This window comes from Dendrobates tinctorius, unplaced genomic scaffold (assembly GCF_039654945.1).
Source record: "Dendrobates tinctorius isolate UK_male_01 unplaced genomic scaffold, ASM3965494v1 ptg000111l, whole genome shotgun sequence".
Lineage (NCBI taxonomy): Eukaryota > Metazoa > Chordata > Amphibia > Anura > Dendrobatidae > Dendrobates > Dendrobates tinctorius.
Genome location: NW_027361779.1, coordinates 42,934,460 through 42,961,580, shown reverse-complemented (window position 1 = coordinate 42,961,580; position 27,121 = coordinate 42,934,460). Strand labels below are relative to the sequence as shown.

The 27,121-nt window shown below is 46.5% G+C and overlaps 1 protein-coding gene across 1 annotated transcript in view; it reads left to right on the top strand.

The window, feature by feature from the left end:
* Positions 1–27,121, top strand: part of LOC141100933 (uncharacterized) — a 516,918-nt gene that overhangs the window by 91,220 nt on the left and 398,577 nt on the right. The window contains exon 16 of the mRNA XM_073589707.1: positions 5,547–5,667. Coding sequence (XP_073445808.1) covers positions 5,547–5,667 — 121 coding nt within the window. The remainder of the gene's footprint in view (positions 1–5,546; positions 5,668–27,121) is intronic.

Here is a 27,121-nt window from a genome sequence, read left to right as displayed (position 1 = left end):
GTGTTTTTTATTAAGACCGACATAAAGTACAGAAAGCAAAGACCTGGCCCTAATAAAACTCTCGCAGGGTTTTAATTTCAGTACTGGGGTTCCACATCCAGGCAGAGAATGAATAATGTAGATGAGTCGGAAAATGTGCTTTATTCTCTCCATTTACTTCTTGTTCTGGGATGGATGTGAATCCAAGAGATGGGAGCCACATCAATCCGACATTTAAAGCATATCCACAGGCTATTTCTAAAGGTACAATATCACTTAAACTCTGACTTTTTTTTGTAACATTTGTGAGGTATTGAGCAGTGTCAAATACAAGGGTCACTATGTGTCCACCCCCCAGGATGCGCACTTTGAGGCTGTGGGAGTGCATTGCAGTCACAGGTAAAGCTGTAATTGAAATTCTAAATAAAAGTAAGTGTTGGTCTTGGGCAAGCTATTTGTCCGAGGCAGATTTAAGAAAACCTGCTCTGGGCTTTTATTTTTGAAATGGACCAGAGGATGGTAGTGGGGTTGACCATTTCCTTCCCGGCCAGGTTTCCCATGTGGCATATGGCCACAGGTTCCTTGTAAAAACCCCTGAAGCAGAGGGTTGGGTGTGTCAGTTTGGTTTTGCAAGTGTGCAGAGCAGAAGGCTCTGCAGAGCTCCATCTGTGTGGGGAAACACAGGGCTAAGCAGAGCCAAAATGCCTGGCACCTGCAGCGTTCACAGCGGCGCAGTTGCCCACAGCAACAGGTCTCGGAGGTGGACCATCTTGTTTCCTTGCTGCGATCCAGAGGTGGACTGTCTTGTTTCCCAGCTGTGATCTGGAGGATCATATTTACTTTCTGTTTTGTGAGTATGCTGAACATTAAAGAGACATTGCTTTGAACTTTGCTGGGTCACTGCCTCATCACTGCACAGTGTGGATACCGCTGCACTACATATGGTGGAGAATGTAGGCAGTGTGAACTGAGGCATACCCCAAAGCGTGCTGCATATCGGTGATTAGACTTGCAGCGCTGCAGCTCAAGCCTACTGACAAAATGGAGGCGCTTTTGAAGCAGTTGATCCTCACTCAGCAGCGGTAATATGAGCAGCAGCAGCTACAGTTTTAGCTGCAGCAGCAAGAGGCGATGTTAGGGTTCTAGATAGAAACCCGAGAGTGGACCCTCTGGGTCGTGGCTCCAGAGCCCCCGAGGGCGAGCGGCCCAGGTGATGACCACCCCCTATACAGGGAGTGTTAGGGGCAGGCCCAAAGGGGATGGGACCACGACAGCCGGAACCAAAGGGACGACCCAGGGAGTATACAGAAGAGCAGATCAGAGAATGAGAGGGTATATGAGGAATTGAGTGGACCCGGGACGGAAGGAGACAGGCTGCGGAAACCGGGCAGGATCAGGACGGAGCCGGGACCAAAAGCTGGAATGGAAGGACACAAGGAGATTAGGAGACACTGACCTAGGGGTTCGGACAGAACACCAGATAGGGGAAGGAAGCGAATTATGCCGGAGACAGACAGTTACTGAAACAGAGGACCAGGCGGGGAACAGGCACCGGGGAATACAGGATGGCGAAACAGAGGACCCGGGGAGAGAAGTAGGAGGACAGAACGAAGAGGAAGGCAACTGCAGGGAGAACTGGAGAGAGATCCCAGACGGAAAACCGGGCAGAGAGCAGAGCGCAGCAGGGGGTGCGCAGGGACCTGAAAGTCGGGGGTGACGCTGCGCAGGAACGCTAAGCGCCACGGATCATGACAAACAGGCATCTTACCTGTCAAGACGCCACGCAGAAATACCCGGTGGGCGCCGCCATGATGGGGCGGAGCCACCGGGTCACGTGCTCCCAGGATGCCCAGCGGTCGGTGACAGGCGAGCACGCATGCGCGGGCCTCTGACGCGCCGTGACCCTGCAAAGCCAGACAGGGGACGGCGCGAGACTGAAGAGGGAGGGCGCCGGGAGGAGGAGGACCCCAGGTGAGCGTCGGGGAGTGTAACAGGCGATGCAGTTGCAACGGCAGCAGCAGGAGCTACTGTATCAGCAGCAGCAGAAAACGAATGAGCTGATCTTGCAGCAGATTGCAGCCCTGTGAGAGGCACCCTCAATATTGACCCCAATATGCTCTGAGGCCTGGTACAAAGTCTGGACGGTGCTGAGGAAGATGAGCCCTCAGGACAATATATAAGCTTTCCTCACAGTGTTTGGGCATAAAACAGAGTGGGAGAGCCTGCCAGTGTCACAATGGGCTGAAGGGGTGGCCCCCTTCCTGACGGGAGATGCCCTGAAGGTCTACCTGGACCTCAGTCGGGAGGATGGCTTGGTCTATGAGAAGCTGAGGGGTGAGATCCTTGCCCGACTGGTGGTTAATACGTATGTGTGGGCCCAGCGGGTGTACCAGTGGTCCTTTCCAGAGTCCCTTCCTGCCATGTCTTAGACCTATGATTTGTTGCAGCTGGAAAAGAGATGGCTTCAGCCTGAGACCTTGACCCTGGCCCAGATGGTAGAGAGGGTGGTGGTCGACTGGTTGGTGAGAGCTCTGCCAGCAGCCATACAGTGTTGGGTGGGACAAGGGACCACTTTGGACCAGCTAGTTGGACTAGTTGAGTGGTATACAGCCACTCAGGACTTTGTACGGGACACTGCTCTACTTCAGCTGTCATATTGGGCCCCGCCATCCCAGGAACCTGAGAAAAGTGTACAACCCTCGGTTGGGGCTAACCAGGACCGAGCAAAAAATGAGGGTGTAATCCAAAGTGAGGGTGACAAAAGTCCAGTTTCCCCTAAAGCGGCCCCAAAGTCTAGTCATGCCACAGTTATTAAGTGTTGGCGGTGCCAAGGGACTGGACATGTAGCTGCCAACTGCCCCCTTACATCTGAACCCATGGACTGCGGGTATACTACCCATATCTCTATGTATGCTCAGCCAGTCTGTACCGCCACTACAGGCACTACTGGCAGCGAGCCCCAGCTGTGCCTGGTGCGCATCAATGGATACCAAACGGACACTCTCCTGGACTCGGGGATTATAGTGACTTTGATCTATGGGTCCCTTGTTGCCGGGGACAACCCCAATGGACGGAAAGTGGAGGTAATGGGTATACATGGGGAACTCCGGGAGTACCCGACCGCGGAGGTTACTTTTTCCACACCATGTGGAGACATTAAACATGTGGTGGGAGTGGTGAAGACCCTTCCATATGGGACTGTGTTGGGAAGAGACTTGCCCCTATTCTGGTCCCTGTGGGAGACCAGGGTTAACCCTTCCAAGGTAAATGTTGTTCTGGGTGCAGAACCCAAAGATCCCGAGTTAGTAATACCTGCCATAGGGGACGCCAACCTAGAGACAGTGTAATTCCAAAAGGTTTCTCCTAAAGGTATTGGCAGGAGAGGTCAAGGTGACCCCAGCAATCCCCGAGCTGGAAATGTCCCCCTGATAAGTTCTGGACAGCTCAGCTCCAGGGTCGCACGCAGAGACTCACGTATAAAAAAAAGCCTGGAGGAACTGGGAATGTTAGGTCATGGAGGTGATTCTGGTCATGCCCACAGGGCAGACCTCGATGATCCAGCATGACATATAGAGCCCCGGGTAAGGGTACAGAGGAAACAGTACCGAGTGCCATTAGCCCGGCACTTAGGTTATGGGATCGGCTGTGGGGCTAGCAAACCCCAGGTAAACAAAGTTGAGGCCATCCAAAACTGGTCCAGATCTGCTGTGTCAGGAAAGTGGGCATGTCTTCTGCAATGGAGAACGGGAAGTTGGTTGGTCATGTAACAAAGTATGGAGGATAAATGCAAAGTGGAGGAATGCTTGAGTCACCTGATGGTTCCGGTCCCTACAAAACTTTGGTTTCTTAGTGGAGCTTCGGGCGGGGCAGTCACAGGGATATGCAGATGTGCTGTCACAGACCTCCGGTATGGTGACAAGTGTTCCACCCCACAAGTTTGAGCAGAGGAGGGGGGTATGTGAGGCAGTGACCGGTGTCATATTCGAGGGTCACTATGTGTCCCCTCCAGGATGCGCACAGAGGAGCTGAGTGTGACCTGAGCGTAAGTGCGAACTGTGACCTGTGACGGGGACAAGGGGGCATCCTCTACGTCTGGAGGAAAGAAGGTTTAAGCATAGTCACAGACGCGGATACTTTACTATAAGAGCAGTGAGATTATGGAACTCTCTGCCATATGATGTTGTAATGAGTGATTCCCTACTAAAATTTAAGAAGGGACTGGATGCCTTTCTTGAAAAGTATAATATTACAAGGTATATACACTAGTTTCCTTAATATTGCATTGATCCAGGGAGCTAGTCTGATTGCCGTATGTGGAGTCGGAAGGAATTTTTTTCCCCAATGTGAAGCTTACTGTTTGCCACATGGGTTTTTTTTTGCCTTCCTCTGGATCAACATGTTAGGGCAAGTTAGGATAGGATATGGGTTGAACTAGATGGACTTAAAGTCTTCCTTCAACCTTAATAACTATGTTACTATGTATTGAGGAAATAGGAGTGCATTGCAGTCACAGGCACAGCTGTGATTGTAATGCAAAATAAAAGTAAGTGTTGGTCTTGGGCAAGCTATTTGTCCAAGGCAGATTTAAGAAAACCTACTCTGGACTTTTATTTTTGAAACTAACCACAGGATGGTAGTAGGGCAGTCCATTTCCTTCCCGGCCAGGTACTCCATGTGCCATGTGGCCTACGGCCATAGGTTCCTTGTAAAGAACCCTGAAGCAGATGGTTGAGTGTGTCAATTTAGTTTTACAAGTGTGCAGAGCAGAAGGCTCTGCAGAACTCCACCTGTGTGATAAAATAGGGCTAAGCGGAGCCAAAAGGCCTGGCACCCGCAGCGTTCACGGTGGCGCAGTCGCCCATGGCAACAACTCAGAGTTGGACTGTCTTGTTTCCCGGCTGCGATCCAGAGGTGGACTGTCTTGTTTCCCAGCTGTGATCCGGAGGATCATATTTACTTTCTGTTTGAGAGTATGTTGAACATTAAAGAGACTTTGCTTTGAACTTTGCTGGGTCACTGCCTCATCACTGCACAGTGTGGATACTGCTGCACTACATGTTTTAAAATGTTACATTAGATGCTTGGCATCTTTCATCTGTGTTTTTGGGCTTCCCGTAGACTTCTTTATTTAGCTTGTGGCGTCTTATAGACGGAAAACTCCAGACGAATGGTCACATTTTTGAACAGCTTTGCCTCTTTTAATACCTTAAGTGGTTAAAAGACAATCAAAAAACTGAACATCTGACCTTCATGTTGTTTTGACATAAAAATTGTATGTGTTCAATATTTTCATCGTTTTTAGTGCGGTTTTTCAAGTTGATTTCAGAGACTAGGCCAGCCGCCTGGAAAAGCCTTAATGTGAAAATTCCCTAAAATATGACTAACCCTTCTTATGAACATTTAGAGGTCAAGGTCTTATAATCAGTAGGGGATACTGAAATAAAACTATAAATAATTGCACAATACATATATACAACTAATATGCAATATAATCGCTCACAACTTATGTGGTTTGTTATGTTTTTTTTCGATCAGTAAAAGTTCAAATATTTCTTTTATTTCTGCAGGTTTTCTGTTGTCAGCCACAGGCAAGGGATACAGCACATTGTCAATGAGTGCTATGTTGAGGTATTTGACTGGTTTTACCTTGACCTCAAGGACGTTCAAAAAGAATATGAGACCTTTAAGGTAAAATTTTACTTTTCATTGAGGCCAAATGCCATAATAGTAGTATAATAGTAGACAGCTAGTATTATGTACCTTTTAATGATGGAGAATGAGGGCAAAATGCAATATTGCTCTGCAACATAACTGCCATATATTTATCTGGATGTATTCTAACTTTTCTTTCTGGCGAGTATCTATAAAGTCATAGTGCCACCTAGGTTAATACTTAGTCCACTAGGATGTGGGTATACAATTTTATCACTCCCTACATTTCCATCATTAATTGCTGTTGTAATTAACAATCATGTTCTTGATTTTTTGATTTATGTATTGTTTTACTGGCTGGAATATTATTTAGATTTGGATACATTGTGTTTATTGAGTTTCCTATTGTTATTTCTGTGATTATTAATTGTTATTGTTTTTTTTTAATGTATATTAACCCCTTTCTGCCATCCGATGTACTATACCGTCCATGTGACCTGAACCTTGTGACAATCGCAGGGCACAGCTGTGGTGTTACCGCACTGTGCCCTGCCGGTGACCTGCCTAGGATCAGTGCTGTAAGAGCACCGATCCTAGGCCAGTGCCTAGCAAGGGCCAGGCATGGCCTACAGCTGCTGAATGGTGCGATCAATGTAATTGTCGATCGTGCCAATCACAGGGCCTGTCAGTGACCTGCCTATGATCGGAGCTCACAGCTCCGATCCTAGGCTGGTGCCTAGCAACACCGGCGTCACCAGGCCAGCTCTGATTGGTGTGATCGATGTCATCATTGATCACACCAATGACTGGTCACAGCAGGGGTATGACCGCTCTGTGACCTGTCTGTGACCTGTCTGAGACTGCTCTGCAGGTCCTCACACTAGCTGAGGATTCCTGCAGAGCGGTCACACTGCTGGATCTCCTGCTGTGCTGGGACTTGGGGTGCCACAGAAGCCTGTGACACCACAATCCCTGCTGAAAAAAGAAGAAAGAGGACAAGACAGAAGAAAGAAGAGAGACTAAACCGTAAGTTTTTTTGATCCCTGATCCCTGTCCGATCTCTCTTTATCCACTCATCCCCCCTTCCCTTTCCCCCTCTTTTTACCCCCCTCCACCCCCTTTTGCACCGCTTCTGTGCTCACATTTAGCAACCGCCGAGCGTTGATTGGTGACGCAGTTCACCGATAAATACTCGTGCACGCTTTTCTTTTTCACTCCCCTTTGTGCCACCTCCGTGCGCACATCCAGCAGCTGCCGAACTTTGATAAGTGACACAGTTCACTTATCAGAGCTCATTCCTGCTGTTTTCCATTTTTCTTTCTCACCTCCCTTTGTGCCACCCCCGTGCGAACATTCAGCAGCTGCCGAATTTTGATAAGTGAAACAGTTCACTTATCAGAGCTTGTTCCTTCTGTTTTAGACACTTTTATTTTCGCCACCTCCGTGCGCACATCCAGCAGCCGCCGAACTTTGACAAGTGAAACAGTTCTCTTATCAGAGCTCGTGCCTGCTGTTTTACACTTTTCTTTTCATATGCATTTTTTTCTCCCTATTTGCTTTTTTTCTTTTAGCTTCTTCTATTCAGACACGTTTGCACCAAACACTATAACCCACACACAAACAGTTAAAAATAAAATACTTGACAAAAGCACCATATTCATAAAAAAGTGTTCCGCCCATCATGTTCGTCCCAACAGCTCAATTCAGTGGAGGAGGCATATGTTTTTGTTGCCTCCAACACTGATAGCGAGGGAGAGGATCTCACGTTTCTTAATTTCTTCATCCTCATCCGCTTCCTAATTTTCCTCCTTGGGTCCAACCAGGGCCGGTGTTAGGGGCAAGCAGACTAGGCAGCTGCCTAGGGCCATGGCTCCCCCAGGGGCCCCCAGCTAGCGGCACATCGCGCAGCCACTATGGGCCCCTGTGAGGCAGGGGGCTTGCCTGTCCCCAGCGCTGACTCCCCTCGCTGCCACCACTGCATTGAACTATACCGGCATCTGCCGGTACAGTTCAAAGCAATGATGGAGGAGAGAGCATCAGCTGACACTCCCTCTCCCATCATTCCCTGCTCTTCCTTTGACACGGCAGGTGCATGATGGCATTATCGCGCACTCACTGTGTGCCAGGCGGAGCAGCTGCTGAGACAGGAGCTGGGAGCAGAGCGGGCTTGTGGAGAGGTGAGGAGTGTGTTTTTTTCAATATAACAGTGAGTATTGGACTGTGAGGCCATTCTCAGGGAGCAGATGTGGGCTATGCTATATATTACGTGGCTGTGCTATATACTATGTGAGCTGTGCTATAAACTATGTGGACTGTGCTATATACTATGTGGGCTGTGTTATATACTACGAGGCTGTGCTATATACTATGTGTGGGCTGTGCAATATACTATATGGCTGTGCTATATACTATATGTGGGATGTGCTATATAATACATGGGCTGTGCTTTATACTATGTGGGCTGTGTTATATACTACATGGCTGTGCTATATACTACGTGGCTGTGCTATATACTACGTGGCTGTGTTATATACTATGTGGGCTGTCCTATATAGTACATTTAGGCTGTGCTATATACTATGTGGGCTGTGCTATATATTATGTGGGCTGTGCTATATAGTACGTGACTGTGCTATATACTATATGTGGGCTGTGCAATATACTATGTGGCTGTGCTAAATACTATATGTGGGCGGTGCTATATACTACATGGGCTGTGCTATATACTATGTGGCTGTGTTACATACTATGTGGACTGTGCTATATACTATGTGGGCTGTGCTATATACTACGTGGCTGTGCTATATACTATGTGGCAGTGCTATATACTATACAGTATGTGGGCTGTGCTATATACTATGTGGACTGCGCTATATACTATGTGGGCTGTGCTATATACTATGTGACTGTGCTATATACTATATGTGAGCTGTACTATATACTATGTGGGCTGTGTTATATACTACATGGCTGTGCTATATACAATGTGGCTTTGCTATATACTATATGTGGGCTGTGTTATACTGTATACTACATGGCTGTGCTATATATAATGTGGCTTTGCTATATACTATATGTGGGCTGTGTTATATACTATTGGGGGTATATTATATTCTATGGGGAGGCAGTGTTATATACTATGGGGGGTATATTATATTCTATGGGGGAGGCTGTGTTATATACCATTGGGGGCTACTTTATATTCTATGAGGGGCTACATTATATTCTATGGGGAAGTGGGCTGTATTATATTCTATGGGGGCTACATTATATTCTATGGTTGGCTGTATTAGATTTTATGAGGGAGAATTGCATCATACTCTTTGATGGGGCTACATTATATTCTATGGGGAGGTGGTCTGTATTCTATTCGGGGCTACATTATATTCTATGGGGGGCTGTATTATATTTAATATATTCTATGAGGGGTGATTGCATAATACTCTATGAGGGGGCTACATTATACTATATGAGGGAGGCTGCATTATATTCTATGGGGGTTTACATTATACTCTGTAGGGTGGTTGCATTATACTCTGTGGGGTGGTTGCATTATACTTTATGTGGGCTGCAGTATACTGTATCGAGGACTATGGAAATACATTACACTGTATGAAGAACTATGGGGTGCATTATACTATGGGAAGTGAATTGTACTACATGGATGACTATAGCGGTGCATTATACTATATGGAGCACTATGAGGAGTGTATTATACTATTTGGAGGACTGAGCAGTGTATTTTAATATATGGAGGACTGAGGAGTGTATTATACTATATGGAGGACTATGGGGCTTATTATATTATATGGAGGACTATGGGGTGTGCATTTTACAATATGGAGGACTGTAGCGCACATTATAATATATGGAGGACTATGGGGTGTATTATACTAAACAGGCGAAATACTGCCTATTCAGCGAGTGATTGGATTGTTTAAGCCGGAACAAAAATCATTGTTCTCAGCAGCACATCTCCAGTGTAAACTGTAGATATGCTGCTGATAACACGATTTTGTATGGGGACAGATTGATCTAATAGTGATTGTTCTGTCCCCATCATTCTTTCTCAGATGGTGGAAAGAGGCCAGGAAACAAGTGTTGAACAATTTCAATATTGTCCATTACACTTGTTTAGCGACCTGAACTCAGCGCACGTGACTACAACCGAAATGCTTCTGTGTGATGTGCAATATATTAGCATTTGGGGCCCCATTTTAAACTTTGCCTAGGGCCCCACTTTGCCTAAAACTGGCCCTGGGTCCAACGGAACCGCCACGCAGACGTCCCAGGACAGAAGATGAGGCAGCGCTCACCATTCCACATGATGAACCACCGAAAATTATGAGCCACTGATTCCTGATTTTGTGGCAGAATCAGGAATAAAGTTTGACACCACAGGCCTCACATAAATACACTTTTTCAAAGCCTTTTTCTCTGAGGATTTTGTTAACCTCATGGTGGGCCAAACTAATTTATATGCTCGTCAATTTTGGGCACAAAACCCCTGTTCATCATTTTCTAACTGGTCTCCTGTAGACGCAGTTGAAATGATGCAGTTTTGGGGCATGGTCCTTCACATGGGGATTCTGAAAAAGCCATAACTTTGGCAATATTGAAGTGTTGATATTTTATACTACACTCCAGCGTTCCGAATGATCATGGCCCAGACCCCTTTTGAGGCCATCCACAAATTCCTGCATTATAGCGATAATGCACAGTGTCCCCCACAAGATGACCCCAACTTTGACCGACTGTTCAAAGTTCGGCCGGTCATCGAACACTTCATCAAAAAGTTTGCTGAAGTGTACGTGCCCCAAAGGGATATTTGCGTGGATGAGTCCTAAGTTCATTTTAAGGGAAGGCTCAGATTCCGTCAGTACCTGCCCAGCAAGAGGGTCAGGTATGGAATCAAACTCTATAAGCTGTGTGAGAGTACCTCAGGGTACACCCACAGGTTTAGAGTTTATGAAGGAAAGGACCACAGGATTGAACCCCCGTGGTCCTTTTGTCCTGGGAGTGAGTGGAAAAATTGTGTAGGATTTGGTGCACCCACTGCTGGATAAAGGTTATCACTAGAGTTGAGCGACTTTTGTTTTTTTTATGGTCGAGTTTCGTTTCGTGAAACCCGACTTTTCCAAAAGTCGGGTCAAGCAAGATCGGCCGATTATAGGGAAAAGTCGGGGTCGTCCCAAAACACGAAACCCAATGTAAGTCAATGGGGAATAAAAGTCGGCAGTGAGAGGAGGACAGGAAACACACCTACAGTGCTCATTTGAATGCCAAAAGCATCAATTCTTCTTGCTTAAGCTGGTCAACCTTAATTAACTTCATAATACAAGTTACGCACTGAAAAATGGGGGTTATTTGGCTAAAGTTGTGGGGGGGTAGGGCTGGCTCCAGGTTTTCATGTGCCCTGGGCGAAAGAGCGCCCCTTTAACACATAATACCACAACTCATCATGCTCCGATACGGCAGAGAAATAGCGTTATAGTACAATGAAAAATACTTCACTTTTTACATCTCATGACGAGGCCCATCTATTTCTCCATACAGAATCATTGGTCCCATATAATGTTTGAAACAGTATATGATGAGCTCCACATAATGCTACAGTATATGTTGGTCCCCATGGATGAAGCTCCACTGTCTTATGGGCCCAAATAATGCTCCAAACATAATGGGCCCCATTTCTAATGCTCTAGTGTATAATGGGCCCTGTAAATGCTGCTCCAGTGTCTGATGTCCACCTTTGGAATGTTCCAGTGTATGGTGGGCCCCATCTATCATTCTCCAGAGTATAGTGCTCCCCAAAAATTGCTGTCCCAACATTGAAAACAATGAAATAAGTCTCCTCGCTAGGGAATCCCTGTACTAGTCTGGACTCCTCGTCGTCCCCATCTTCCATCTCACTGCACAGTATTTCAACCTTGCAAGTGCTGTGATCCTGAGCAAGCAGGGGGGGCCCACTCGTTGGCGACGGCACTGGCACAGGGCCCCTGATAGTACGGTGGTGTGTCTGATGGCGGGTGGGCCGAACCTGCACTTTCATCTGCAGCTTCCTCTTTGTCACCGTGTAAGATGGAACTGTATATGGGAAGGGTAACCTGAGTTTCATCAGGGTCAGATGCGTCAGAGGGTAGCGTGCGAGGGGAATGTAGTGGTCTGGGTCAATGTACCAGCAGATTCATCGAGCAGTGGCTGGGCATCAGTGCACTTGTGTCGCCCCCAGGAGTACGTTCGCCACAGTGGCATTACCTTCCTCCTAGGGAGTGTGATGTCATGCTTGGGAGCAACGAAGGATCTCTCTAGCAGGTTAACTGATTGGGCGGCGTTATTCCCACGAGTCATGACCCTCCAAACAGCGTTCATGAAGGCAAAGTGTTTGTTTTACGTGGGCAGTATGGTTGCAAAGCTGAACCTTAAAGGAATGTCCAGAAGGGCACCACCAGGAGTGGAGCCTACTGCGTAATTTGACTCAACACGGGCAACCTCAACCATGCCAGCTACAGAACAGATGCACACATTGCAAGCTTAATTCCGTTAACGAACGAGACTCCGTCATGCCCCGCGGTCCGAGTCCGGCTTACTAGAGGGACACGTGAGGCTCTGGCACATGAGATTGGCCAATAACTGGTGTGTCATGCCCTTACATGTCCGTGGCTGCATGTGCGCTACACTGAAAAGGCCAGCGTTTGTCGCTTACAGGTGCAGATAACCCGCTGAACAACGTTAGTGATGGGGATCACTGATTACAATTATTACTCGCGAACGATGATTTCCCAGTAAGTGCAGGTCAACCGCAGTTCCGGAATTAGGCCTAACCGTCATTCCTGAAAAAAATGAAAAACTTACGTGCGCAAACCACAGGTGCTGTAGCTTGCTTAACAGCTTGCCAGCCGTTCTCACGCCCAGTATGGGTTACACGTGATTGCACAAAGGTGAGAAAGGGTACCGTATCCCCGGATAACATGTATGGATAGCGTACACATTCAAAAGATATGTCTATACATCAGGAGGCAGGCTCAGACGGTGTAAGGCCCAGTATGGCTTGCAAGTGATTGCACAAAGGTGAGAAAGGGTACCGTATCCCCGGATAACATGTATGGATAGCGTACACATTCAAAAGATATGTCTATACATCAGGAGGCAGGCTCAGACGGTGTAAGGCCCAGTATGGCTTGCAAGTGATTGCACAAAGGTGAGAAAGGGTACCGTATCCCCGGATAACATGTATGGATAGCGTACACATTCAAAAGATATAAAACCAACAGAGAAAAAATCAGTGCATAAACATCCAAGAATAAATAGAGAAATCACAGATCTTTATTGAACACATAGGTAAAACATGGCATAATAGCATAGCAAGAGTGACATAATAAGCACCAAGGTAATCAGTGTCCTAGAGTATGTGCAAATAATATAGAGTAAAGCTGAAGTGCCCACCAATCACTGTATTATAAGGGGAACCATCCCCTGACGATTGGCTACCCATTAAGGGGTTAAATAATCAAGGTTCAACTATATAGCACATACCATAAAAGGAGCACTGGATACCTGATGCTGTAAAGACACCATAAAAGGAGCACTGGATACCTGATGCTGTAAAGACTTTACAGCATCAGGTATCCAGTGCTCCTTTTATGGTATGTGCTATATAGTTGAACCTTGATTATTTAACCCCTTAATGGGTAGCCAATTGTCAGGGGATGGTTCCCCTTATGATACAGTGATTGGTGGGCACTTCAGCTTTACTCTATATTATTTGCACATACTCTAGGACACTGATTACCTTGGTGCTTATTATGTCACTCTTGCTATGCTATTATGCCATGTTTTACCTATGTGTTCAATAAAGATCTGTGATTTCTCTATTTATTCTTGGATGTTTATGCACTGATTTTTTCTCTGTTGGTTTTGTATACATATTCAGTGTGTCCTATATTTATGAGTGTTTGGGCTTATAATTTCAAACATTTTTTGGTTTAACATTTAAACCCACTATAGTAATTCAATATAGCCCTATGCACTGTCTCTCTCTTCTTTGCTGCTTACATTCAAAAGATATGTCTATACATCAGGAGGCAGGCTCAGACGGTGTCAGGCACAGTATGGATTTGACGGCCCAGACTACACAGCGGAGGAGCAGGGAGAGGTAAAGATTGCAAATGCTGGGGCCCTGCCCAAGCAAGGGGGGCCCACTCGTGGGCGTCGGTACTGGCACTGGGCCCCTCATAGTACGGCGGTGTGTCTGACGGCGGGTGTGCACCACCACCGTCAGAGACACCTGATTGCACTATGAGGGACCCTTTGCCAGTGCCCGCGCCCAAGAGTCGGCCTACCCACCTGTCCAGGGCAACGGCACTTGCACGGTGTCGTGCGCTAGGTGGTGACCCCGGCCATGGGGGGGGGAGGCAGCACAGTTAGGGAGTTTTAGAAAGTGGCATATGTTGATGTTGGACATTCAGCTGATGCAAAAGGCGAAATAGATCAAGTCCCAGGAAGAGGTGGACCAAAGTAAGCCATTTTTCTGTCACCCTATGTGTCATCAGGGGAAGGTGGGACAAAATCCTTGGAAACCCATGCATGGTTCATTTTAATGAAGGTTAGATCATCCACATTTTGGGTTGACAGATGGGTCCTTTTTTCTGTCAGGATTGATCCAGCTGCACTGAAGACTCTTTCCGATAGCACACTTGCAGCTGGGCAAGCGAGCTCCTGTAAGGCATATTGTGCCAATTCAAGCCAGGTGTCCAGTTTAGCAGCCCAATAGTCAAAGGGGAATGACCTGTGTGGGAGAACATCGATATGGGAGGAAAAGTAGTTTGTAACCATAGTTGACAACTGCTGTCTCCTGTCACTTTCCATCGATGCTGTATTACCAGTTGTGTGAGCGGTACTTGAAAAATCAGTCCACAACATTGTCATGAAACCCCTGTCTCCAACGCCACTTCTACTGTGTGCACCATGAACACCTCTGCCAAGCTGCCCCCGGCCCGTACGGCTCGTGTGAGAACCATCACCGCTGCTGTGTGCTGGGAATGCCTCAAGCAACCGATTTACCAGAGTTACTTGTTTATTAGCCAATATTAGGTCAAGGTTCTCCTGTGGCATGATGTTTTGTAATTTGCCTTTATAGCATGGATCCAGGATGCTGGCCAACCAGTAGTCGTCATCGTTCATCATTTTGGCAATGCGGGGGTCCCTTTTTAGGATCCGCAAGGCATAATCTGACATGTGGGCCAATGTTCCCGGTGTCAATGATGCACTGCGAGTGCTGGTTGGAGGAGCACTTTCTGGCAAATCCACATCCCTCCAGTCACACACAAACCCTGTACCAGACCTTGCCACGCCAACATTTTCACTTGCTCCACGAGATGCATCCTCCTCCCCTAAGTAATCATCCCCATCATCATCCCCCTCCTCCTCTTCTTCCTCCAACTCGTCCAGGAGATGTCCCTGAGCAGACAATGGCTGAATGTCATCAAGGATTCCCTCCACCTCTTCCTCCTCGTCAACATTGGCTGCAGACGCCTGCTCCTTAAGGTGCGTCAAAGTATGCATGAGCAGACGCATAAGTGAGATGCTCATGCTTAGGATGGCGTTGTCTGCGCTTACCAGCCGTGTGCATTCCTCAAAACACTGAAGGACTTTACAGAGGTCTTTCAGCTTCGACCACTGCACACCTGTCAACTCCATGTCTGCTCTCAAAGTGCCTGGCCGTGTATCCTCCCACAAATGCATTATGGCCTGCCTCTGCTCGCACAGCCGCTCCACCATGTGCAGGGTGGAGTTCCACCTTGTTGCAATGTCGATAATGAGGCGGTGGTTGGGAAGGTGGAGCAATCGCTGCAGCTTCTGCATACGAACGGAGTGTACAGGCGACCGGCGGATGTGCGCGCACAGTCTTCGCACCTTATGGAGCAGGGCTGTTAACTCCGGATAATTTTTGAGGAAGCACTGCACCACCAGGTTCAAGGTGTGAGCCAAGCAAGGTATGTGGCTGAGTTTTGAAAGGGCTATGGCTGCCACAAAATTACGGCCGTTATCACTAACTACCTTGCCTGCCTCAAGATGTACACTGCCCAGCCATGACTCAGTTTGTCGCTTCAAGTACTCGGCCAGCACCTCGGCGGTGTGTCTGTCGCCCAAACACATCATCTGCAACACAGCCTGCTGACGCTTTCCACTAGCTGCTCGATAGGGGGACACCTCGTGTGCAACAGTGGCAGCTGCAGATGGAGTGCTCGTACGACTGCGCTCTGTGGACGAGCTTTCGCTTCTGGAGGAGGAGGAGGAGGAGGAGGAGGAGGGTGGAACGCCTACAGCCAACTGTTTCCTATACCGTGGGCTAGGCAGCACTGTCCCACCACCGCTGTCCCCTGTGGACCCTGCATCCACCACATTAACCCAGTGCGCAGTGATGGACACGTAACGGCCCTGGCCATGCCGACTGGACCATGCATCAGTTGTGAGGTGCACCTTTCCACTCACTGACTGCTTGAGTGCATGGACAATGCGGTCTTTCACATGATGGTGGAGGGCTGGGATGGCTTTGCGAGAGAAGAAGTGGCGACTGGGTAGGTCATAGCGTGGTACTGCATAGGCCATGAGTTCGCGGAAAGCTGCGCTTTCCACCAACCGATAGGGCATAATCTCAAACGAGATTAGTTTGGCAATGTGGGCGTTCAAACCCAGTGTACGCGGATGAGAGACTGAGTACTTTCTTGACCTACTCATAGTGTCTGGGAGGGTGAGCTGGACTTGAGAGCTGCATATGGTGGAAGTAGCGGTGGACAGGGCGGACTGAGAGAGGGTTGATGATGGTGATGGAGTTGGTGTTCTTTCTGATGGCCTAGATTCAGTATTTCGTTGATATAACAGTGGGATTCCCTGACTGCTGTGGCCTTGCAATGACACCTCAACATTTGCTGCTGTGCTAACCGGTGGGCTTACAGTGGGGGAAACAATGTAGCGTTGCCGACTACCTTCTTTGTGATCAGTTGCACATGTGGCACTTGAGGTTTGGTGTTGTGTCCACGCTTGCAAGTGCATGCTGGTTAAATGTCTAAGCATGCAACTGGTATTCAAATTTTTCAGATTTTTCCCTCGGCTAAAGGTCTTTGCGCACTTCTTACAGATAACCTTGGCCTGATCATGAGGATTTTGTTCAAAAAAGTGCCACACTGCACTCTTCCTACTTTGGCAGACATTTTGCGGCCTAGCACGCTGTGATGTTTTGACCCTCTGGACAAGCTGTCCAGCAACTCTTTTGATTTTTGGAACCTGTCTTTGGAGTGCTCCGGGCCTGCCAGATAACAGCTGTTGCGATGTTGATGTCTGCTGTGGATGCTCCTCATCTGAGCTATTGGAAGCAGCACCCTCTTCCCCCAATGGATGCCAATCTGGGTCAACAATTGGGTCATCCATCACCTCCTCTTCAATGTCATGTGCACCTTCCTCTGTGTCACCGTGTATGGTGGTATAGTGTGCGGGAAGGGGCACCTGAGTCTCATCAGGGTCAGAATCTGGCTCTGTACACTGCGAGGACAATGTAGTGCTCTGAGTGAATGTACCAGCAGAATCATCTATCAGCGGCTGTGCATCAGTGCACTCCATGTCAGATTCATCTTGGCCTGGGTAATTCACCATTTCACTTGATAATCCAGGCATGGTATGTGAAAACAGCTCCATGGAGTAATCAGTAGTATGGCCTGCGTCATCCTTCAATCTTGGTTGTGGTGAAGGACACAAGGAAAGGTGTGGTTCATGAACATGAGCCTCCAATGACGACTCAGTGCTTTTACTTTTTACAACTTCAGAAGAGGAGGCGATAGAGCTGGAGGCTGAGTCAGCAATGTAAGACAAAACTTTTTCCTGATGCTCTGGCGTTAAAAGCGGTTTGCCAACTCCTAGAAAACTAAGCCTTCGAAGCCTTATGGAGCCAGACGATGACGCAGGCTCAACACCTCCTGCATTCGGTCCTATTTTGCTTTTAAAAAGAGAAAAAAAAGCCAGCTCACCTGAAGGCATGTGTAGTGGATAGCCCGGACCACGTGCAGTCTTCACGCAGTAACCAAGGAAAAAGAAAAAAGGTCCAGCTTTGCAAATTCAAGTCCAATTTATTGTTAAAAACAAGTCCAAAACAGAGCAAAAAATGGTGTGTTCACATGAGTAACAAGTAGTAGATTACGCGTTTCGAACAATAGCTTGTTCTTTCTCAAAACTTTTGAGAAAGAACAAGCTATTGTTCGAAACGCGTAATCTACTACTTGTTACTCATGTGAACACACCATTTTTTGCTCTGTTTTGGACTTGTTTTTAACAATAAATTGGACTTGAATTTGCAAAGCTGGACCTTTTTACTTTTTCCTATTTTGCTTTTGCCACTACCATCAGATCCACCACCAACACCATCATTACCAGCTGCCAACCCCCGCCCAATTCCACGGCCTCTTCCACCAGCCTTCCTCATTTTTGGTAGAAATGTAGACAAAATCCTACAAACTATATAGTAATGTAAAACAAGGTAAAAGGTGTCTATAGGACAGGGGAGATTTAGATTTTCTGCAGACACTTGTGGACACTGGACACTTGGATTGTGTGAGGCCCACTGAATATCACAGCGCTATGTCACAGGCTCGATGGCACAGGTGTGAAAAAAGTGACTACAGGATAAGGGAGATTTTGAATTTCTGAGAGATTTTGAATTTCTGCAGACACTTGTGGACACTGGACACTTGGATTGTGTGAGGCCCACTGAATATCACAGCGCTATGTCACAGGCTCGATGGCACAGGTGTGAAAAAAGTGACTACAGGATAAGGGAGATTTTGAATTTCTGGGAGATTTTGAATGTCTGCAGACACTTGTGGACACTGGACACTTGGATTGTGTGAGGCCCACTGAATATCACAGTGCTATGTCACAGGCTCGATGGCACAGGTGTGAAAAAAGTGACTACAGGATAAGGGCGATTTTTAATTTCTGCAGACACTAGTGGACACTGGACACTTGGATTGTGTGAGGCCCACTGAATATCACAGTGCTATGTCACAGGCTCGATGGCACAGGTGTGAAAAAAGTGACTACAGGATAAGGGAGATTTTGAATTTCTGCAGACACTTGTGGACACTGGACACTTGGATTGTGTGAGGCCCACTGAATATCACAGTGCTATGTCACAGGCTCGATGGCACAGGTGTGAAAAAAGTGACTACAGGATAAGGGAGATTTTGAATTTCTGGGAGATTTTGAATTTCTGCAGACACTTGTGGACACTGGACACTTGGATTGTGTGAGGCCCACTGAATATCACAGCGCTATGTCACAGGCTCGATGGCACAGGTGTGAAAAAAGTGACTACAGGATAAGGGAGATTTTGAATTTCTGCAGACACTTGTGGACACTGGACACTTGGATTGTGTGAGGCCCACTGAATATCACAGTGCTATGTCACAGGCTCGATGGCACAGGTGTGAAAAAAGTGACTACAGGTTAAGGGAGATTTTGAATTTCTGCAGACACTTGTGGACACTGGACACTTTTGGATTGTGTGAGGCCCAATGAATATCAGAGCGCTATGTCACAGGCTCGATGCAGCAGGTGTGAAAAAAGTGACTACAGGATAAGGGAGATTTTGAATTTCTGCAGACACTGGACACTTTTGGATTGTGTGAGGCCCAATGAATATCAAAGCGCTATGTCACAGGCTCGATGCAGCAGGTGTGAAAAAAGTGACTACAGGATAAGGGAGATTTTGAATTTCTGCAGACACTTGTGGACACTGGACACTTTTGGATTGTGTGAGGCCCACTGAATATCAGAGCACTATGTCACAGGCTCGATGGCACAGGTGTGAAAAAAGTGACTACAGGATAAGGGAGATTTTGAATTTCTGGGAGATTTTGAATTTCTGCAGACACTTGTGGACACTGGACACTTGGATTGTGTGAGGCCCACTGAATATCACAGCTCTATGTCACAGGCTCGATGGCACAGGTGTGAAAAAAGTGACTACAGATAAGGGAGATTTTGAATTTCTGCAGACACTTGTGGACACTGGACACTTGGATTGTGTGAGGCCCACTGAATATCACAGTGCTATGTCACAGGCTCGATGGCACAGGTGTGAAAAAAGTAACTACAGGTTAAGGGAGATTTTGAATTTCTGCAGACACTTGTGGACACTGGACACTTTTGGATTGTGTGAGGCCCAATGAATATCAGAGCGCTATGTCACAGGCTCGATGCAGCAGGTGTGAAAAAAGTGACTACAGGATAAGGGAGATTTTGAATTTCTGCAGACACTGGACACTTTTGGATTGTGTGAGGCCCAATGAATATCAAAGCGCTATGTCACAGGCTCGATGCAGCAGGTGTGAAAAAAGTGACTACAGGATAAGGGAGATTTTGAATTTCTGCAGACACTGGACACTTTTGGATTGTGTGAGGCCCACTGAATATCAGAGCACTATGTCACAGGCTCGATGGCACAGGTGTGAAAAAAGTGAATTGTAGAATTGGGCAGAATAGGAATCTCCCTAGAGTGTAGGTCTGTAAGAACGGAACAAGTCCTCCACTTATCCTTCCACAGTGACACACAGATAGCTTCACTGTGGCTGTGATAACAGCCGTTACACGGTACTGTGTGAGGAGCGTACACCGCTGTATGGTGTGAATAAATGCACGCTCAGTAACTTAGCAGGACAAAAAAAAAATTGGGATTGCTTTTAAAAAAGCAGTTTGCAGAGCAGTGGGGAAACAGCAATGCAGCTGTCAGGAAGCCTTAGAAGGCAGCCTAACAACCAACACCGCTGATCCACCACAATATAGCCTCCCCTTGCACTGCACACAGAGTGACTGGTGTGTTGCACAGGCAAAATCGCTAGAAGCAGAAGCAGTTTTTTTGTCTTCTTCCCTGCCTAACGCTCTCCCTACAGAATCAGCAACCTCTCCCTATGCTAAGATCGGCAGAAGTAAGATGGTGGTCGGCGTGCACGCCCTTTTATAACCCCTGTGACGCCCACCAAAGCAAGCCAATCACTTGCATGCCCTTCTGAAAGATGGTGGCGACCCCTGCCTATGTCATCACGTTGCCCACAGTGTCCGTGGATCCTGATTGGCTGAAAAAGAGCGCTAAACAAACTTTTGAAACGCGACTTTGGCGCGTAAGTCGCCGACCTCGTGGCCGACCTCATCCTAGGGTCGGGTTTCGTTTCATGAAACCCGACTTTGCAAATTGTTCGACCCGTTTCGCTCAACTCTAGTTATCACCTCTACACTGATAACTTTTATTCCAGCATCCCAATCTTCAAATCCTTCTCTGCGCGAGGTACCACAGCCTGGGGTACTGTCGGCAAAAATTAGAGAGGCCTCCCGAAAAAGCTACTTGGGGAAATGCTGAGAAGGAGTGACAGCAGAGCCCAATGTAGCATCCACCTGCTGGTAGTCAAGTACAAGGACAAGAGGGAAGTCCTTCTCTTGACCACCATACACGGTGATGGCTGCGCCCTCGGTACTTTACGAGGTACCTCTACACAGGTCTGCAAACCGGACTGTGTACTGGGGTACAACAAAAACATGGGTGGCGTTGATCTCTCTGATCAACTCCTCCAACCGTACAGTACTTTGAGAAAGACCAAGGTGTGGTACAAAAAGCCATGCACGTTGTACAAATGGCAATGAACAACGCTTTCCTGCTGTCACGATGTGCACGCCACACCGATATGTCGTACCTTCAGTTCCAGGAGGTAGTGGTTAAGGCCCTGATATTTGGCACTCGGGAAGAAGCGGGCCCCAGTTCTTCCAAAACTGAAGGTGCTCGTATCGCACCAGGTCAGCATTTCCCAGGGGTGGTCCCGCCAACTGGAAAAAAAGGTAAGCCGCAAAAAAGGTGCTGAATGTGTTATTAAAGGGGAATACGCAAGGATACCATTTATCAATGCAATACCTGCCCCGAAAAACCTGGCCTGGGTATGAAAGATTGCTTCAAACTGTACCACACCTCCATGCACTACTAATTTACTTAAAGTTACATAACAGGAAACAGTAGATTAGTTCCAAAAAGGGGGCACATCTGGATAAGTTTACAAAAAGGGGGGCACTTGTTGGGCATTGCCACTATTTAGGCACATCTAGATAAGTTCCTTGGGGGTTTAGTTTCCAAAAAGGGGGCACTTGTGTTTTTGTTTACTGTTTACGCACATCAGGGGCTCTGCAAATGGAACATGACACCTGCAGACCATTCCATCAAAGTCTGCATTTAAAAATGTCACTACTTCCCTTCCAAGCCCCAATGTGTATCCAAACAGTATTTGTTCCCAGATATGGGGTACCATCGTACTCAGGATAAATTGAACAAGAACTTTTAGTGTCCAATTTCTCCTGTTACCCTTGGGAAAATTTAAAATTGGGGGACTAAAATATCATTTTTGTGAGAGAAAAATAGGATGTTTTATTTTCACGGCCAGGTGTTATAAATTTTAGTGAAACACTTGGGGTTCAGTTCTCACCATGCATCTAGATAAGTTCCCTGGGGGTCTAATTTCCAAATTGGGGTCACTTGTGGGGCATTTACACTGTTTAGGCACATCAGGGGCTCTTCAAACGCGACATGACACCCGCAGACCAATCCATCAAAGTCTGCTTTCCAAAACGTCACTACTTCCCTTCCGAGCCCCGACTTGTGCCCAAACAGTAGTTTTCTCTCACATGTGGGGTATCAGTGTACTCAAGACAAATTTGACAACAGCTTTTGGTGTCCAGTTTCTCCTGTTACCCTTGGGAAAATTATAAATTGGGGACTAAAAATCACTTTTGTGGAAAAAAAAGTTTTTCTTTTCACGGCCGGGCATTATAAACTTTAGTGAAACTTGGGGGTTCAAAGTGCTCACCACACATCTAGATAGTTTCCAAAATGGGGTCACTTGTGGGGGGTTTCCACTATTAAGGCACATCAGGGGCTCTCCAAATGTGACATGGCGTTCGATCTCAATTCGAGCCAATTTTGGTTTGAAAAAGTCAAACGGCGCTCCTTCCCTTCCAAGCTCTGCCGTGCACCCAAGCAGTGGTTCCCCCCCCACATATGAAGTGTCAGCATACACAGGACAAATTGGACAACAACTTTTGGGGTCCAGTTTCTCCTATTACCTTTGGGGAAAAAAAATTGGGGACTAAAATTCATGTTAGTGGAAAAAATATCTTTTTTTTATTTTCACGCCCGGGAATTATAAACTTTAGTGAAACACTTGGGGGTTCAAAGTGCTCACCACGCATCTATATAAGTTCCATGGGGGGGTCTAGTTTCCAAAATGGGGTCACTTATGAGGGTTTCCACTGTTTAGGCACATCAGGGGCTATCTAAACGCAACATGGCATCCGATCTCAATTCCAGCCAATTTTGGTTTGAAAAAGTCAAACGGTGCTCCTTCCCTTACAAGCTCTGCTGTGCGCACAAACAGTGGTTCCCCCCACACATATATGGGGTATCAGCGTACTCAGGACAAATTGGACAACAACTTTTGGTTGTCCAATTTCTCCTGTTACCCTTGGGAAAATAAAAAGTTGGGGACTTAAATATCATGTTTTTGGAAAAAATATGATTTTTCATTTTCATGGCTCTACGTTGTAAACTTTTGTGAAGCACATGGGCGTTCAAAGTGCTCAGAACATATCAGTTCGATTTTGGCATGCACAGCGCACCGTCAAAAGTGCGCAGCGCAGGTCAAAGCGCAACTAGCGCACGGCCTGCGCACGATCTGCGCACCCTATGCTAAAGATAGGGTGCGCCGATCGCAGGCGCCGCTGTCCGCTAGTAGGCGGCGCTACAAGCAAGGGGCGGGCACGCCGGGCAGAGAGCCGGCTCGGGGGCGGAGCTACCCCCGGCCGTGCGTGCGCTTAAAAAGCGCTAATGTGAAACCACCCTCAGAATTGTAAAAACTGTCCCGGTCATTAACGTGCAAACCACCCTCGGGGGTAAAGGGGTTAATTTGCTAGCTAAATATGTTTGTTGTGACAGAGAAGAGATTTTAGTGTCTTTATTATATGATAACAATTGGAGTTTGTTCATTTAAAGGGAATCTGTCAGCAACTTTATGCTAGGTAAACTGAGAGCAGCATGATGTGGGGACAGAGACCCTAATTCCAGTGATTTGTCACTTAAAAAGCTATGTTTTACTGTTACAATACAATCAGGGTTTTATCAGCTGGAGATTATCACTACAGTTCTATGTTCTTGTTCAACCCCAAACCTCTCCCCTGTACACAGAAAGCTGCCAAACAATAATGGGGAGAGTTTTACACAGCTCAACATTCTGAGCTCTGCTAGTACCGCTGCACAGAAAACTGTGATTCACAACTGTTGCACCCAATAGGATAAGTGATGCATCTCTGGAATCAGGATCTCTATGCTGCTGTCAGATTACATAGCAAACAACTGCTGAGAGATTCCCTTTAACAATATGGTTTAAAGTGGTTTCATCGTGTTTATCATGTTTTTATTTTGGATACTAATAAAATAATATTTTTTTTGTTAGCAGCGGATTAATCAGTGTAACATCCAGAGTCAGCAACACAGAATGTAGATTTATTCGTATCCAGGTTGAACAGCTTACAGCATGAAATGTGATCAGTCTGGTATCTGCTGTGGCTTGCAGCATGGGAGCATTACAACAACAAGAATGGAAGAGAAGGAGGGGGCATCCTGTCTGGTTTTTTTTTGTCACTGAACTTTGTTAACAATCTCACAATATGCACAATATATAAAACAGTACAGTAGTAGTTGTTGCAATACATACAGATCAATATGCATTATTCCAACACCCCCACTCAACAACTACTTATCCTCTTAGTCCCAGTGTGGTCCTCAATGCTTGGAACCTGGATTGTGGTCTGTTTAGTGACTGGAGCAAACGTAGCATCGTAATCTTCGCCATGCTTTTGAGAATATCCTTTTGCCACCAACCTTGCTTTAAATCTGTGGACTTTACCTTCAGAGTCATATTTGGTTTTGAAGACCCACTTGCACTTGATTGCCTTTTTGCCCTGTGGCAGCTTGGTGAGTTTCCAAGTTTGAAGTTGGTGAAGCGATTTGATTTCCTCATTAGCAGCATTGATCCACTTTGTTCTTTCATGGACAGGTAGTTCTTGCATTTCTTCCCATGACTGCGGCTCTGATTTTGGTAGTGTCTTGACTATGTAGGATAGACGTTTAGCTGGTATGCCTCTGTTTGATCTTGAAGATCTCCTGATTTCAGATTCACCTGATTTTTCTGTTGTTCCTTCAGTGGTTGAAGAATCCAGCCAACCCTCTACATCCTCCTTGTTAGGCTATGTGCACACACTGCAGATTTATCTGCGGTTTTTTTCTGACCCAAAACCGCAGCTGTTGGCATAAACCGCAGGTCTCTCCCTTCTGCGTTTTTGCTGCGGTTTTTACCTGCAGTTTTGTCTACGTTTTTTGAGGGAATGATACCCATAAAGTTTATACAAACAACACTGGAGAAAAAAAATTAAAAAAAAATGACGTTGGGGGTCCCCCATATTTTAGGGCCAGAAAGACTAAGCAGACAAGTGCGAGCTGATATTTCCAACCTGGGAAGGGGTTAATATCCATGTCCCCTTTCCCAGGCTACGAATATGAGCCCGCAACTGTCTGCGTAGCCTCTCTGGCTCTAAAAAAAAGGGAGACCCCCCAAAAAAAAATTACGTGGGGGTCCCCCATATTTTAGGGCCAGAAAGGCTAAGCAGACAAGTGCAAGCTGATATTTCCAACCTGGGAAGGGGTTAATATCCATGTCCCCTTTCCCAGGCTACGAATATGAGCCCGCAGCTGTCTGCGTAGCCTCTCTGGCTCTAAAAAAAAGGGAGACCCCCCCAAAAAAATTACGTGGGGGTCCTGCATATTTTAGGGCCAGAAAGGCTATGCAGACAGCTGCGGGCTCATATTCATAGCCTAGGAAGGGGTCATGGACATTGTCCCCCCCTGGCTACAAATATGAGCCCGCAGCCGCCCCAGAAATGGCGCATCTATAAGATGTGCCAATTCCGGCACTTAGCCCCTCTCTTCCCACTCCCGCTCCGCAGCGGCGGCGGGATGTGGGGTAATAAAGGGGTTAATGCCACCTTTGAATGATCATCAATAAATGTGAGAAAATATCTCTTCTTTCCAGGAGTCTGAGTGCTCATTGGACCTCAGACATCTGTATGTATTAAATCTAGTGTCTGTTCTCTTCTTGTAGTACTTCTCTTAGGAAAAGCTTTTCTAGACATTTTTCCTTTGATGCAGCTAGTACATTTCATTATCTGGTTACATAGATCAATTGTAATGTCCTCAGCTAGTTGCTTTTGACCTAACTTCCTTATTGCTTCTGGGTCTCTGTGTGCTAGGCGCCTATGCCATACATGAATGCAGTTATTGTGCCTTTCTTCCTGAGCAGTGTACACACACTCTTTGCATTTAAGCTGGTAAAGTTCATTTGTGATTTTTCCTTCTGCTAGTGTGTGGCCCTCTTTTGAGTTGATGCAGCTATCATGCTTAAATGTAACTTCATTTCCTTGTTTTGTGAGTTTCTTCACAGATAGTAAATTACTCTCAAGACTAGGCACACAGAGCACATCTTTTACTGGGATATTCTTGCTTTGTGTTGGTGAGATTTGACAATCAATATAACCATCTCCTATACCTTGTGAAGTCATGTACTGACCATTAGCCATAATCACTTTCTCTGACTTACTTTGGTTAAGCTTAGAAAAGAAGTCCCTGTTATTAGTCATGTGACTAGTTGCTCCAGAGTCTATACACCATGCATGCTTTGATGTATTTACACTGACAGTAAATGCAGTTTCAGTATTCACAGAATCATTCTCTGTAGACACAGCACTTTTAACCCTTTGAAGACTGCTTTGCTTTTTCAGCTGATTCATTCTAGCTTTCCAGACTCTGCAGTCGGCTTTCAAATGTCCTGATTTCTTGCAAACAAAACATTCACGTGTTTCTTTTAGGTGCTTTCTGTTATCATTTAGATTTTGTGTCTGTAAAGCAGATTCTCCATCGCATGTCCTGCTGTTTACACCTTCCGCTTTCCGCTTATATTCATCTATGAGCTTCCCTCTGACATACTCCAATGTAAGCTCATCATCTGGGCGCGCATCTAGTGCGGTTACAAGCGTGTCATAGTTTTCTGGAAGACCACTAAGCAGTAATGCGGCTACGTGAAAGTCCTTCAAATCTTCCCCAATGCCTCTCAGGCGTTCTACAATCTCTATAATGCTTGTTATGTAGTCCTGCATATCCTGGCCATTATGTAGTTTAGACTGGTACAATTTTCACATGAGATAAAGTTTATTGCTTAAATTTATCCTCTCATGCACCTTTTGCAGCTGCTCCCACATTTCTCTTGCAGTTTCACTTTTACACACATGCACAATCTGATCATCATCTATACTGAGTGATATGGTACTTTGTGCTTTCTGATCCATCTCTAGCCAC